Source organism: Pseudorasbora parva, chromosome 18, assembly GCF_024679245.1.
Source record: "Pseudorasbora parva isolate DD20220531a chromosome 18, ASM2467924v1, whole genome shotgun sequence".
Lineage (NCBI taxonomy): Eukaryota > Metazoa > Chordata > Actinopteri > Cypriniformes > Gobionidae > Pseudorasbora > Pseudorasbora parva.
In genome coordinates, this window is record NC_090189.1 from 11,591,655 (window position 1) to 11,609,019 (window position 17,365).

Sequence of the window (17,365 nt, forward strand, 5' to 3'; positions counted from 1 at the left end):
TGCCAAAGGTGCTTCAACAAAGTATTGAGCTAAAGTTGTGAATACTTATGTACATGTGATATTTTTTTCAAAATAAATTTGCAAAGATTTCAAACAAACTACTTTCACGTTGTCATAATGGGATATTGTTTGAAGAATTTTGAGAACAATAATGAATTTATTCCATTTTTGTAATAAGGCTGTAACATAACAAAATGTGGAGAAAGTGAAGCGCTGTGAATACTTTCTGGATGCACTGTAGGATTGGAACAACTTAAGGGTGTGTGAATAATGACAAATTGTTCATCATCCCTTTAATGTATGCAACTTTACATTTAAATTAAATTATTTAATACACTTTGCTGTAAAAATACTACTCAGTGATAGTTCATGATGCCTAATGCATAAACTAATGTAAAACATTATAAAGTATATGAAGTTACCATAAATTAAATTAAACTGAATTATTATTATTATTATTTTTATTATTAATAAAAAAAATTGTGCTTTGAGGAAAAAAATAAGTAAATAAATAGAATAACTTAAGCACTTTAAATGGGCAGGGACTACACTAACATGTGAAGAACTGGTTCTAATTGATAGTTAATTATTTAAGCCCTTGCCCTTTAGTGCACCAGCTCAAAACCCCTCTAGGGGGCGCTCTGCTGCTGCAAGGGTCAAGAGAGGGGGCGGGGTGGTGCTCATACCCAGGTGTGCGGGGTGGGGGAGTGGAACGGAGGCTCATGCTGGTGAGGGTTTGCCTCCGTCCACCCTCCATGCGTCCATTTGGGGATGACATTGAACCAAAAACCATCAGGGCGAGCGGCCCTGGGCAGGACGGCTACATGCACTGTCGCTTACCGACACACCACTCAGTTACATTTATTTCTTATTAGTTTTAACTGTTTGTAAAGACTATAATACATACGAAACATTTGGACAAAGAAAAGAAAAAAAGAGAAAATAAAGGGAGCATATATACACGTCATGCAACACAATGGTAGATGATTGAGGTGCGATGATGGACAGGACAAACGCGCAACAAACACACACAAGGTTCAGGCATTAGACTAGTAGAGAAGGAGAGGGTTGGGTTTCTGGTCTTACCGATGCGGTCCAATCGGTCGATAGCCACAGTTTCGAAAGCACGCCGCATCATGGGATATTCCTCCAAGACTTCATTGAAATGGTCCACAGACAGTGAGAACAGTCTGCAGTAGGTGTCAGCGCGGACGCTAGCTGTACGACGGCCTTTCGTCAACAGGCAGATCTCTGTGGGAAATAGATGAATCAACCATATTACATGTTTTATATAATAATGGTCAGTTGTCAGACAAGTAGGCAGGCTGAGCAATATTAACTACATGGAGAGCTGACCATGAATAAAAGAAGGTTAGCATAACATAGCATGGAGGTGTGGATTCACATAATGTATTCAGTTTAATATGAGGTGGGTGGTTCTTTTCATTCACTTTAGATATTCTATGATATACAGTATATAAAAAGATCAACTTCACTTGATGGTATCTGCCATACTTTTCATGCGTAGGTCATGTGGCGAATGACTTCAGCATTTAGCTGCGTGTGCCGAAGGTCAGATGAAAGTCATGTGATATTGTTTAATGATGTATCTTGGCGTTCTGATATGAAGTACAGCTTTTAGAAGTTTTGTGTAATTAGAGAATTGACTGAACATCTTGCTTTATTGAGCTTCTCAGAGAGCTGTGTTGTGTAGTTTTAAATTAGTGAGGTTGAGCTGTCCAAAAACACATTCTTTCCCCCAGACTTTTCAAGACTTTTCAACCACTTTTTGCCTTTTAATGTCACATTTCCAGAAGTTGTTCTATTACTACACAAACAAACAAACAAACATAATAATAATAATAATAATAATAATAATAATAATAATAATAATAATAATAATAATAATAATAATAATAATAATAACAACAACAATAATGATAATATATTTATTAATCACATTGATTATTATGATTATTATTATTAAACAAACACTAAATAAACAGTTGTTTGTATATTACACAAACAAACAAAAGCAAACATAATAATAATAATAATAATAATAATAATAATAATAATAATAATAATAATAATAATAATAATAATAATTCACATTTTCAATATAGTATTTATATGTATAGCTATACAATAACAATGTTATTTTTTTATACAAACAAAGAAACAAAATTAAACAAAATAAATTGTGTTTTATTATTATTATTATTATTATTATTATTATTATTATTATTATTATTAATGTAAACAAAAATTCAATATTTTTTATTTCAGCTATTTTTAATTAGACAAAATGTATTACTGTATTTAGGCTGTACATCAGGTTTATATGTTTTTTGTTTTTTTACAGACCTGCATACCTAAAATGCATCTCATCAGCAAGAAGTAAGCTTGTTTTCATTGAATACAGTGCACACAGTGTCTCACAGAGAGATTTGTAATGAACCTTGTCAATAATGTGTCATTAATGACAGTGTAATCTTGTACACAGTTTGGCTTAATCTGCCCTGAGGGGGAAACGTCTTTAGTGCTTAGAGAAGATCTCATGCAAATGGCCCTGTCTTTCACCTTGAAATATGCATGAGTATACGTTATATATCATTTCTGTAAGCTAGAGCTGGAGTAAATAACATATGCCTACTGATTCTTTGAATATACTTGCTGTAAATGTAGGACTGTACGTCCTGCGCTTCAAAATGACAGATTTTAGCCTGGATATTTAGTCTAGGGATGATACCCTTGACACTTTGTCCTGGCCAGGAAAAAATGCTGTGGAAAAAGTCTGTGTAGCCCGCGGGACATGCTAACAACACTCTCCAGCTGTGAGTGGGAACAAGGTGTTGGAGTATTGTGCCATCTCTCTTGCGTCATGCGGTGCAGTATAAAGGTGACGGTGGCAAAAGTGCTTTGCGCTTGCTGTTTTATTTCTAATTGGTTCATTAGCCTCAAATGTCACTGTAATGTACATTTGCACAGCCCAATAACAGCGACCGGAAAAGTCAAGAGTGATGGATAAAATTCTAAAGAAACAAAATGATGAAACATTATGAAATGTCAGATTCCGGTAGTAATTGTTTAACTATGCACGTCTGTGGCTGACTGCCAAGAGTGGATGAGTGCCTGAACGAGTTTGCGTCTATGCTAGCAAATGTGTGAAGGTGTCTCTCTCACCATCACGAAAGAGCATCCAATCAACTTGCCCTCCTCTCGGGCCTCTGCAAATGGAAATGACACTTGACCTCGAAGCCTTGGATGTCCGTCGGTTTGGCATGTGTCCCAGTTGTGAGCTAACAAATGGGGTTTGCCTGATTTATCGTGATCAAACGCCTCACCTTAACTGCCTCACCTTCCGGCACACTGCCAGAACTTCACTTTACTTACACAGATGCTTTAAACCACTGCATGTCTTTTACTAAACTAAATCAGTACCAAGGTTTTGTATTTTATACTTTTTCTATTTTTACCTGGCCGGTTTTAATTTCATTGATGACAATTATAATGTATTTTTATTATTATTATTATTATTATTATTATTATTATTATTATTATTATTATTATTATTATTATTATTATTATTATTATTATTATTATCAGCAGTAGTATTTGTATCAATTTAAATAATAATAATAATAATAATAATAATAATAATAATAATAATAATAATAATAATAATAAAAAATGTTTATTATTATTATAATTATTATTATTAAATACAAATAAAAGTTTATAATAATAATAATAATAATAATAATAATAATAATAATAATAATAATAATAAAAATAATAATAATAATTATTATTAATCATTACATGTATTTGTGTTTATTTAATAATAATAATAATAATAATAATAATAATAATAATAATAATAATAATAATAATAATAATAATAATAATAATACATACAAATAAATACAATTGTTATTATATATAATTTTTTTAGATTTTCCGTAAATAATTAGCATTTTATTTGAGCAATTTTGAATAAGTCAAATTACATTACTGTGTATATATCTGCATTATGCGGGCACTGGCCATCCTTCTCTTTTTAGAGTTCTGTACCAGCATCGGTCACTGAATAAACCACTGGTGGACAACTACACTAGACGCAGTTTGACTTGACACGACTCATGAATAAATGTGTCATTGGGGTTGTCCTGCATGTCCTGCAATTTAGGACCAAGGTCAATATGTGTTCAGTTTCTATCAGAAAGCATCGAGGAGGAAGAGATTTCCTGACACCGCCAGCAGCGTAGACACACGTTTGCCCCCGTGTATCCACACACACATGCCAGCACCATTCCTGCTATGGGCCAAAATACCCGTAGCAGATGGTTTTCCACTGGAGCAGGTGGCTGGCATCGCAGTGTACCCATGCTAGAGCAGGCACAACCTTCATGAATCGTGAGGAATTTTTTTTTCAATTTTTGTTCCCACACTCGTACAGTTTAGGAAATACTCAAGAACATGTGACATCAAGGACATTTGTGACATAATCTCTGAATTATAAAACACTGTATGGCTGTACTCCGCATTGCATTGGTTAAGGTTAGTATTTTTTATTTGATTGTGCTGCAATTGTGTCCTAAAAAAACATTGTTCTACATCGGGATGTCTTTGACTTGTGTAGCTTATTCACCACCTTCTGTGGAATTCAGCAAGATTGTAAATAGTTTACGACTTTGCATCATCTGTTTGTGAGTTTTCAACTGACCTCCAAAGTAGGATCCGTCGGTGAGTTTCAGCTCTTTGTTGAATTTGGTTATGACGCTGGCCACTCCATGCTGTATGAAGTACATCTTTTTGCCCACGGTTCCCTCACGAATAATGTAATCGTTGGGCTGGAAGACCTCAAACTTCAGTTTACTCAGCATTCCTGTCACAAAGTTAGGGTCTGCATTCGCAAACAGGGGCATAGTGGCCACCAACTTACGGCAGTTGAAGTTCACGATTTCCTATGGAGCAAAACAGAAAGAAAACACAATCAACAAACGTCAGACTTTTTTTTTTTTAATGTGCATAATTATTTAAGATTTGATAACAACGTAAAAATATCTATCTATCTATCTATCTATCTATCTATCTATCTATCTATCTATCTATCTATCTATCTATCTATCTATCTATCTGTCTGTCTGTCTGTCTGTCTGTCTGTCTGTCTGTCTGTCTGTCTGTCTGTCTGTCTGTCTGTCTGTCTGTCTGTCTGTCTGTCTGTCTGTCTGTCTGTCTGTTTAGCTGTCTTAATGTTTTTACTGTCTTATATGTAGTTGAAATGCATCTCAATATTTATATATACAGTTTTGCTCAATTTTATATGCACAGTTTTCTGTGCAACAAAACAGAAACAAGATAGTTGACAATTGAACATTAATGCAAAAAAAAAAAGTTTTTACTTTTGGTAAAATGAACCAGAAAGGCATAGTATAAATATTTATTTATTTTATTTTATATATTGTTTTGCTTAATTTTATATTATTATTATTATTATTATTATTATTATTATTATTATTATTATTATTATTATTATTATTATTATTATTATTAGTTGTTGTTATTATTGTTATTTTGTTTTCCGGCAATATCTAAAATGTATCTCAATATTTATATCTGTAAATACCTATGTGTGTGTGTGTGCGCGCGCGTGTGTGCGCATGCGTGTGTGTTTGTTTGTTTGTTTGTTTATTTATTTGGTAAAACAACCTAGTAAGTATAAATATATATAAGATAAATATTATATTTATCTTAATGTTTTCTTTCTGATAATATTTAAAATGCAGATACATATTTATATCTGCAATGTTGTAAAGTTTTTTTTTAAGTTAAATGAAATTGTACATTTTTGTGTGTGTTTTGGTAACTTAAATTAAAAAAACTTAATGAAATGAAAATTGGGTGTAATATGAACAACAAAGTTTTGCTTGACAATATTTGATAGGCATCTTATTATTTATGCCTGAATTTATGTAAAGTTGCTTAATTTGATATTGTCAGCAAAACCATAGAAATATATTGTGAATATTTAATATATTATTTAGTAGGGCTGGGAAATATAAGAGCAAAATATCTTTTTAAACTACATATTTCAAAGCTTGAAAAATCATTTTTTTTTCTTTTGCTTAGCTCTCTTCTGTGACCATCACAAGCCTCTATAGCCTCTGTTCCCACCGCATTGCAGTGAGCTTATTTTATGGTAGGCTACCTGTACAGTCAGTGTCGAGCTCACTTCAGCTGTTAGCTGAAAGCCTGATGCACATAACGTTCATAACGTCTCCATGCTGCGGGGGTGAAGGATGTGTTTGTTTGCTGTGGCTTAGGTGTGAAGAATAAATTTGCACTGTGCTTTAAATCGCGGTGTAGTCGCAAAAGCGGCAGGAAGGTTCTGACCGCAATCACACAGGAGGAATAATGAGTTTGATAGCCACGTCCAACCCTTTACCTCCACTAGGGAGACAAGCTGGAGACTTTATCTATTTAAAGCTGGTTTGTCACAAGGCGGTGCATGTAAAAATAGCAGCCCTGACCAACTGAGGGAAAGAGAGAGATCGAGGAGGAAGGAGGGAGGGAAGGAGGGAGTGCTGCCAGGAGTTAAAGGTGTTTTGAGGATGAAGCTGTCAGTGTTATCTCTCACTTTGCTGTGTCATAAAAGACACTAGTTCTGCCTGCTAAATCATGACATGAGTGTTGCATTCTGGGTAGTTTTTTTTAAATAAATTCCCATTTTCTGGGATTCATGGGATATCTGGATGACCTCAAACATTTGCCATGCAGTATAGAAGTATAGAATAGAACGCGGTGTGCTGTATTTAGAGGTTATAAACAAATCTGATGTCAGTCAATCTAATATTAACTATAATAACCTGGCATAACTTTACTGATTTAGGCCTAGATCAGTAAATCTGCCAGAAGCGGTTACTAGGTTTTAAAGAAGTGTATATGGCATTGAAATAATTTGAAAGAGCTGTGGTATCAAAGATCTAAGATTAGATGTTTGCTTTCATAAACAAATGAAAAGGATTATGCGTCCAGACAGAGAGATAATCCTAGACCAGCACTTATTTTCTGAGATGCTTGGGTTCAAGTGTATGAGTTCTGACCCTGGGTCAGCACAACTATGCCGTATCGGTGTCTCACCTCTTTAAGTGGGTCGTTGAGCTCGTTAAGGATGCTGTCCTCGTCGAAGATCTTTCCCTGGTAGCGATGTTCATAGTAATCGTGGATTTTCTGCCGCATGTCCGCTGGCAGCTTGTGGAAGGACATGTACTGCTCCACTTGCTTGTACTGTAGGAGAGGAAGAGAGAGAAAAAGTTGTTAGTAAAAAATTGGTGTGTGTGTGTGTGTGTGTGTGTGTGTGTGTGTGTGTGTGTGTGTGTGTGTGTGTGTGTGTATACTGTAAAATTTGGTTGGTTTTGGTTGGTTTAACTTAAAAAAAGTAAGTAACCTGGTTGCCTTAAAATTGTGAGTTTATTGAAATTAAAACTTTGAGTTGATACAATGAAGGAAATTAGTTTAATAAATAGAAACTCAAAATATTATTGTATCTGAACAACATAAAAAAAATTGATAAATCATGAAAATAGCCCTATTTGGCATGTTTCACTGCATCATCAGAAATAACACACACACAATTACCCAATATGCTTATAAAATCTTTTAATAATATTTTTTAAAGGTTGTCGAATCTCAAAAAATGTTCATTGTATTAATTCCAAATTTTAATTTCAATGAACTCAAAATTTTAAGGCAACCAGGTAACTTTTTTTCTAAATATTTTTTTACAGTGCATATACTTTTTTCTACATATACTTTTTTTTCTACAAACAATACCTCAATGACAATGAGAAAGAAGTTTGATTGAAATCTTTGCAAATGTATTAAACATTTAAAATGCCAAAAATAGCATAAGTATTCACAGCCTTTCCCATGACACTCAAAATTGAGCTCAGGTGCTCCTGTTTCCACTGATCATCCTTGAGATGTTTCTACAACTTGATTGGAGTCCACCTGTGGTAAATTCAGTTGATTGGACATGATTTGGAAAGGCACACACCTGTCTATATAAGGTCCCACAGTTACCAGTGCATGTCAGAACACAAACCAAAACAAGTCCACGGAATTGTTTGTAGACCTCAGAGACGGGACTCTATCGAGGTACAGATCTGGGGAAGGGTACAGAAAAATGTCTGCAGTATTGAAGGTCCCAATGAGCACAGTGGCCTCTATCATCCATAAATGGAGTTTGGAACTACCAGGACTCTTCCTAGAGCTGGCCGCTCGGCAGTGATCAGGGAAGAAGGGCCTTAGTCAGAGAGGTGACCAAAAACCTGATGTTCACTCTGAAAGAGCTCCAGCATTTCTCTGTGGAGAGAGGAGAACCTACCGAAAGAACCTACCAGAAGAAGTATGGTAGTGTGGCCAGATAGAAACCACTCCTCAGTAAAAGGCATACGATAGCACACCTGGAGTTTGCCAAAAGGCACCTGAAGGACTCTCAGACCATGAGAAACAAAATGCTCTGGTCTGATGAAACAAAGATTGAACTCTTTGGCCTGAATGGCCAACGTCATGTCTGGAGGAAACCAGGCACTTTTCATAATTTAACCAATACCATCCCTACAGTGAAACATGGTGGTGGCAGCATCATGATGTGGGGATGACTTTTGTAAGTCGCTTTGGATAAAAGCGTCTGCTAAATGATTAAATTTAAATGTAAATGTAAATGGATGTTTTTAAGCGGCAGGAACTGGGAGACTAGTCAGAATGGGAGACATCCTCGATGAAAAGGACCTGTTGGTTCCTCTTCCAACAGGTCAACGACCATAAGAACACAGCCAAGATAACAAAGGAGTCTCCATGGGACAACTCTGTGAATGTCCTTGAGTGTCCCAGCCAGAGTCCAGACTTGAACCCGATTGAACATCTTTGGATGAATAAACTGTAATAATGTGAGAAAATGTTGAAGGTGTCTGAATTTTGACACTTTGACTATATCATTTATTTTAGCACGGATGCATTAATTTGATCAAAAGAGACAGAAAAGCCATCTATCAATCACTACTTCAAATAAAAATGTTCTGTTCATCAAAGAATCCTGAAAAAACTTAACATGCATGGTTTCTAGAAAAACATACAGCAGCACGGTTGTTTTCTCTTTGCATGAATACTGAACACTGCTTGCATAGATTTGTCTGTGTGCTAAATGTATGTGTGCATGATATACTTCATTTGCCAGATCATGCACCGGTCATATCCCCCACAAATGTAATGCACTCAACCTTATCTTCAGTTTCTAATATTGATATTGAATATCAGTGATTTCAATTTTGGGGATGCTATGACCCAAATTGAGATCTGAGAACTAAAAATAATTAAAATTGGGGGAAGTAAGATTTCTTGTTTGTTTTTTTTTTGAAAGAAAAAAAGATGTTATATTGCACACTGTAAACATAATCAAATCTTCGAAAACACGTGAAGAATGGGACCTTTAAAAAAACAAATCACACGTTTCCTAAAAATAGCACAACTGTTTTCAACATCTATAACAGTAATGATTCTGAAAATTCAGATTTGTATCAAATGAATAAATTACATTTTGAAATATATTCAAAATAGAAAACAGTTATTTTAAAGAGTAATACTATTTTACAAAATTCCTTGTTTTTCTATATTTTTACTCAAATTAATGCATCTTTGGTGAGCATAAGATTCAAAATCATTTAAAAAACGTTACCAACCCCAAACTTTTGAATGGTAGTAGTGAATATAATTCAGAGTATGTGAACTAAATGTAATTCACAATTTCATTGTGCTCATGTTCACAGATTTACAATCAACAGAAATGTCTCATCAAATTCTTCCAACGCCAATTTATCTTGTCTATTATCTCAATTGTCTCAATTTTATTTCCCCTAAGAAATTGGTGTTTAAATTAAACAAAACTGAGAATGTTTACCTGAGCTGTGAAAGAGCAACGTCTGAGCAATAAAATGTCCCTCTGTGTGTAGGCGTTTGGTGAAATGATCATTTTTAATTCATGCATGATTTGATGATGCGCCATTTAGATCAATCCTGTGTATACACATCCACACACACAGAAAATGTGCTGGGTCATTGGCTGTGGGCAGGTTGTGCGCGTGGTAGAACACTTCCTGTCTGCCAACTCCGCTGATGACATCAGAGCAGGAATGTCTAATCCCATCACCTGCTCCCTTTTACAGTACCTGTCTCTGGTTACACACAAATTCAATAATGTGTGCATTCTATACCTACACAGGCTACCCACTCCATAACGTCACAGGAAATTATAGCCTACCAAGACTATATCTGTCTGAGAACAATCTATTTTATAGTTACATTGACTGACTTGCATATCTATAACAGCTCTTCTGTTCATGATTAATCAATACATGCACTATTCTTATACAGGCTGTTTTATTTAATCTCTCTCTATGAATTTTTCACTTTTACCTTAGGGTGACGTGAGTGACTAATGGCTATATTATTATGTACCTTGCTTTAATAAAATATAAACAGACTATATGCTTCATACTGCACATTACACACCATACTCTCTATTTGTAGAAGCATGTTGAGCTGTTCACGCTTTTGAATAAAAAAAATAATGCTCACCAAGACTGCATTTATTTGATCAAAAACACAGTAATATTGTGGAAATATACAATCAAAAATCTAACTGATCCCAAATTTTTTATGAACAGCATTGTGGGATAAATTATCAACACATGATCTGAAAAAGTAGTATTCCATGCTTTTTACATGCGGAGAGGTTAAACAATCATTATTTATTTGCGTAGAAATCTGTAGAGTTAAGCAAAAAAAAAAAAAAACACGCTTGATCCTGAAGTGATTGGCAAATGGTCATAATTTTTGTTTTTGTTTTTTTGCAAGTGATCTTGGGGGGGAAAACATTTGTTACATTAAGTTTTAGGGCTGTTTAGGGTCGTGTGCAGAGAAAGCCGCTTCAGACTTTTGAATGGACAAAAAGATAAAACAAACAAAATGTCAGTTTTGTCGAGTATCCTCGCAAGCGCAGTCTTAAATGAGTTAAATCAAGTCTTAAATGAATGTAAAGAGTTGTGAGAAAATAGGATGTGTGTCTGACATGTGCGTCAGGTCTTAAAGTGACAGCAGCCTAGTTTTGCCCATGGATAAAACAACGAAAAGAATAACACTGTGTATTTTGACTGGGCAAGTAAAAATCTGAACTGGTCTGATGGGGACAATAGGGAAAATTGATCCCTAATATATTGAATGGCAAAGGTAAATGTGACACTTATTATAATGGGTTTATGTAAAGTTGTTATTTTTAAAGCCTAATAAATGTTACAATGTATAGCTATGTAACAATACTGTAATGCTTGATGTGCCTGTAATGGCTATGATGAATGGTTAAAATTGAGAAGAAGTTAAAAAAAACAGTAGCAATATTAGTATCAGTGAGACTGGTCTTTTTTCATAAAAAGATGCCATTAAACAAATATTTAAAATATAGGTTATTGTCTTTATGTTGTTTCTACATCAATTTGGAGATTAACTGTGAAATTATTACACTATATAAATATATTAAAAACCTTCATGCAGATAAACTATGTAACTTTTCCGTCTACTAGAGGGCGCCTATTCAAAACAAAGATAATGATAATTATTATTATAATGATAATGATAAAGTTTGATAATGCCAGTTTGAGCTCAGAATCTTGGGACATGTGGTCTTCACCTCACAGCCAGTGGAAACGAATCAGGATAGGACTCATCAACGTTACTGTAGTATGAAGTAGAGCAGAGGAGCTGAGCAAGGCCACTGCAGCTATTGTTACGCAACACACGGCTCGCGAGCAAGTGGACTTTTATTATGACGGGACACAGTCACTGACACAGATTTTGCTTTTCCGGTCGTGAGTATGAGGTAACGCAGCTCTGTTTATCATATTAGACACATTTAAAATGATGTTGTGATGTTACTCTGTGCGTAAATGGTTTCTGCCAAATAAAACCGGTTAAAAACCGGTTAAAATAGCAATGTTCTCACAATTTACAAATAGTTGGAAACATTTTGCAAATTGTAAGAAGTCAACTGGACAAAATATATAACACTGGCCTGGTGGTTTTTGGGTATTTTACTGCAAAAAGTCTACATAGTGCACCTTTATTTACAGAAAAATGTGTGATTAATTAGTTATTTTTTTAATTGATTGACAGCGCTAGTAAGTGTATGTCAGGAAAAAAACTATGTTTCAGTAAGGTTTTCATGGAAAGCAATACGTGTTATGGCAGTCTGTGGAAAATGCCTACACTTGCTGCAGCACAGAAGCGTATTCTGATGGTGGACCACGTAATGTTTTATCATTGTGGGTGAAATGGCTTTGAATGAGTAGGACAATTCAAGCACCAAGCAATTAGACTAATGTTCCAAAACCTCCCCATCTCTCTCTCTCTCTCTCTCTCTCTCTCTCTCTCTCTCTCTCTCTCTCTCTCTCTCTCTCTCTCTCTCTCTCTCTCTCTCTCTCTCTACTGCATCTGCAGCAGGGGGACGGCTAGACCCACGGCTACTTAGCGTCTCGACAGGAAGTCTTTATCCTTGTCTCTTAGATAGAGGCCTTGATAATTTAAGAGCTGATGTCTTTAGGCTGTGGGATGCTAAGACGGTACAGACAGCTTTAGCTTGACCATGCTGATTTTAGAATATGTCTGTGAGGATAGTTTGTGTCTAATATTTAAAGGAAGCCACGGCAGCAGCTGGTTATTGTTGGAGCAGGGTGCTAGTGCACACACGATCGCAGACAATGTATTTCAGCACAAAAACCTGCATTTTATTCACCAACCACTCACCATTCGGTTTAAGAAATCTGATGATAAATCCTATATGCTGTGCAATATTTACAATATTTTGCTACTGGTTAATGGCTAATATTATAGTGTTGATTTGTATTGAATACTTAACTGTGCTCATTTTCCCCTATATTTATATTTAGTTATATATTTATATTTATTTTATATTCCCCTATATAGTATATTTAAAGAGCCATTATATTATATTATAGACCAATATAAGAGAAAATAAGTCCAATGCTGTCATTTTTAAAAGTGTTTTTAAGTATTGTTTTATATAAATATTAGCCTGACGTCATCATACAGTACTCAATTCTAGGACGAATATGAGTCTGTTTCAACCGAACCAGGAAAGACCTCAATTGGACAGACCTACAACCAATCAGAGCAATGTAGTGACGCATAACGTTAGATGTTAAATGTCAACAGAACACAACTGCACTGTGTTGCCATGTCTGCGGTTTTCCCGCGGGTTGTTTTCCATCTCCACGGGTTGAAGCGACCTCAATTATGATATGTAGACCCAGGAATGCGAATTTTAGCAGGCAACCGTGGCAAAATAACACATTTACCCCGCCAAACACCTTCTTTTTTTTTCGGAGAACATGGCAACCCTGATATGTACTTCTGCTTCAATATTTAAAAATTTAAATATATAAATATATTATCTATGTTTAAATATATATGTTTAAATATGGGCATTATAATATTGTAATGCCTAAATTAAAAATAAAATGTATTTATATTTTTATTTGGACAAAATAATATACAAATTGTATATATATCTGCCATTTATGGGCCAGTATGTGATTTAAATAATATTTTTTGCAACACAAACATTGTTTTGTTTTTTGTTTTGTTTTTTTGCAAAAAACTTTTCTAATAAAATTAGGCTTATAATAGCCACAACTCCAAACTATTTGCCTGAACTAGTTAACACAGCTCAACCAACAGAATCCGACGCTAAAACAATGTCAAAACACTGTAAATGATTCAGAGACAATTCATTCCTATTAAAGTCCCTCACATAAGTTGTGTCCCAATTCAGAGACTACAGACTTCAAAGGCCACACTTTCAAAGTCCCAGGAAAAACGAAGGATGCAGGACCGCATTCGAAGAAACCTTTGAGTTTGGACAGCCTTCGGCCTTGAAAGGATGCAGCCTCTGAATTGGGACGCAGCTATAGTGTTACAAAGTCTGAGTCAGCGCTGAATATTCAGAATATGAGTAACTGTGACCTGTGGACAGTCAGTTGGTGGCAGTAAGAGTGCCATGAACTTCTCGTAGAGCAACAGTGACTCACTATAGGCATCAGGGCAAAAGCAAACACACTGATATGGGCTTCCTTACTGAGATAGTGTCCATGCATGAGTACACAAACACCATATGAATCATTATTGTAGACGTATGACTCAGGATAAGTTAAGAACGGTTTTATACACTCTTCTGTATTTTTATGTGCACTGTACAAAATGATATGATCAATAGGTTATGACCGTTTCTACATTGCTTTAACTCATCAAAATAAGTTAAGCAATTTTCAACTTTGTTCTGTTATAAGATTCAACTCGTTTTTTCAAATTTGAAATAACTTTTTTTATACAGTGAACTGGCTAAATTTGACTTTAAACAAGAAATCCTTCATATTGTTGACCTACTATATTCTTTTTTAAAGTCTGGATTTTATTTTTGGGGTCTATAGAATAGGTTTTCATGTTTTCAAGAGTACTGTTTAAACACAGTACAATTACATTTATTGCAGCACCTCTCTTAACAGTCTGTCAGTAACACTTAGATTAGTTCCTTTCTCTATGAAACCCCTTCCTCTGAAAAGCACACAATGCTCTGATTGGTTGCTGGACTAGTGCGTTGTAATTGGTCAACCACTTTGAGTGCGTTTTGTGAATGCCCCTTAACCAGATAAGAAAGGATAAGCACTTTGCTTATACATTGGGTGGTGATTATTTAAATAAGGAATATTCTGAGGTGTTCCAGGAAGAAAACTCTATGCAGACTTCAGAACCCATGCATATTGATATAGACAATAACTTTGGAGTGAAATTGTGCTTTGTAACTAGACCTTTTGCGTGAGCAACATATACACTAAAGAAAGTTGTAAAAAAGCACAATTCATAAGTTGTCATGTGAAGTCATGTCATACACTTATATGATCACCCACCTGGAGGGCAAAACAAAGCTTTCCTCCACTGCCCGCCAGTCATTTTTACCAGGTTTATGGTAAGTACTAATGTAGTAAGACAGTGAAATGAAAATTCAATATACACCTTATTGATGATGCATACTTGATGATGAACACAGAATATTAAGGCAACAGAGGGTGTCTCATTAAGCATTTTTTCCCCATCGAAAACTATTATAAAGAAAATGTGTTGCATTCATATTGGGGTCATATGCTCACCTGTATAGTATGTATCATCAATAAGATGTAAACTGAATTTGATCTTTTAATATCCCTGTTTTAGTACATTATGGGACTTTTAGGGTGGGTTGCACTAATAAGGATTGAGCATCTCCTTAGCCTATACTGCTTGATCAGCACTTAAATCGAACAGTCTTCCTACGTTGCAATTTATAAAGATATTTATGTTTAATTGGTGAATCCATCATGGCAGAGAAAATGAACCATAGATAAAGGTTTTAATCACAGGTTAGAATTGTAATCCCTGATTTGTTCATCTGAGTTTAACCTGTGAGGAGTGTCTATTTACACCAAGTGCAAATAGCATGCCAAGTGCTATTCACATAAGCTCCGCCTAACAATGCCTGGTTGGGCCTAAAAAGATATATTTTTTAAAAGAAGCATATTCAACATATTCAGTGTTGTAGTCAGTAGAACGTAAGTTTTAAAGGTGCCATCTGTAAAAATTGAGGTAAAAATATCCAAAAAATGACCTACACGCATCAAAAGAATGAGAAGAAATAAGGGCGATGATGTCATAAAAAAATGTCAAGTTATAGTGCTGCAGAGATATCAACCTTAATAAGTATTACTAGCCCCGGCCCGACAGGTGTCGTAATACCAGTCTCGGCCATGGGAGGCGGTATGCGGGCAACATAACCACCAGCCAACCTGCCCACTACTTCATTTCAGTTCAGGGAAGAGAGTGGACGGATGGCCGAAGCCCTTGGCCCCTTAAATGTATCTGATATGATAAAAATAGCTGTTTTTATCTGACCGGAAAAAGCGTAAGTGCGTGCGCCAGCGACTGTGTCCCGTCCCGTCATAAAAGTCCCAGTAGTCGCGAGCCGTTTAGAATAGGCGCCCTCCAGTGGACGAAAAGTTGCATAGTGCACCTTTAAGGAGCTTGGTTTAATGCGATCCACCCGGGTTCGAGTCCGCTTTTTGCAGAGCTCGCTCTTCTCCGTTTTCCCATCACATATCACATCAGAAAGGCATTTACTTTCAATAAAAATTTAGAAAATGTTCTAAAAGTGGTAATAAAGTGTTTTACGAAATTACATTTAATAATAATAAAAGCATTTAAGCGATTTTTTTTTACACCCACAAAAACTATTCTCGTCGCTTCATAAAATGATTGTAGAACCACTGTAGTGAGATGGGCTTTGTAACGACGTCTTAAGTGCCTTTATAGGTCTTGAGAGAGGAAATGACATTGGTGTCAATGAAGGCCTGTCTGAGCCATCCGATTTAAACAAAAATATATTCATTTGTGTTTGGAAGATGAACGAGGTCTTACGGTCGTCGAACGACATTAGGGTAAGTAATTATTGAGAGAATTTTCATTTTTGGGTGAACTAATACTGAGGTGCAAAAAGTATGTATCTGTCCAAATAAATTATATATAGCATCTATAATTTACACATATTGCAAGGAACTGCTACTTTTACTGCTGTAAATAGAATATATCACTATTTCACTTAGTGTAAATAGCAATTATCGCTAACAAAATATGCTATTTTTACTGTATAAATAGAATCTAGTTGCTTGGTGCAAATAGCCTCTCCCTTAAAATTAAGCGGTGCAACACAACTCGATTTAAAAAAAAAATCCAAATCAAAAAATCCTTGATTAACATTAAACTTAGCTTAATTTAATCCTTATTGGTGCAACCCACCCTAAGGGGTTTTCCCGTTGTTCACTAGTGATAGAGATGCTAAGGCAGATCACAAGTGCTCAAAACTTGCATCTTGTTCAGATTTTAGTTTTTGAGATGGACAATTGACAGGCTTGTGCTGCAGTTCTATGGCTGTTTTGCCCTCCAGAGCTCCGTGACAGTCACGTGACTGAAAACTATGAATAGGATGCCTTTAAGCTGGTTGAGAAGCATGGACACCAGCTTACCACCTTACATTTTCTCTCTGAGACATTCAAAAACACACATCCAAACTTTGGAAAAAGAGGAGCTGGAGACCGAAACTCTGGGAAAACTCATCCATTTTAATCAGTCTACTTACACACACACACACGCACGGACGCACGCACGCACATATTCAGCAAGCGGAATCAGGGGATCAGTCTGT

General features: G+C 35.5%; 1 protein-coding gene across 2 annotated transcripts in view; it reads right to left on the reverse strand.

Moving 5' to 3' along the window:
- The window catches only part of LOC137046429 (potassium/sodium hyperpolarization-activated cyclic nucleotide-gated channel 1), a 158,681-nt gene that overhangs the window by 16,489 nt on the left and 124,827 nt on the right, over positions 1–17,365 (reverse strand). For both annotated transcript variants that reach the window (XM_067423638.1, XM_067423639.1), the window contains exons 5-7: positions 7,147–7,293; positions 4,730–4,970; positions 1,087–1,251 (exon numbers count right to left, since the gene is read on the reverse strand). In XM_067423638.1, coding sequence (XP_067279739.1) covers positions 1,087–1,251; positions 4,730–4,970; positions 7,147–7,293 — 553 coding nt within the window. The remainder of the gene's footprint in view (positions 1–1,086; positions 1,252–4,729; positions 4,971–7,146; positions 7,294–17,365) is intronic.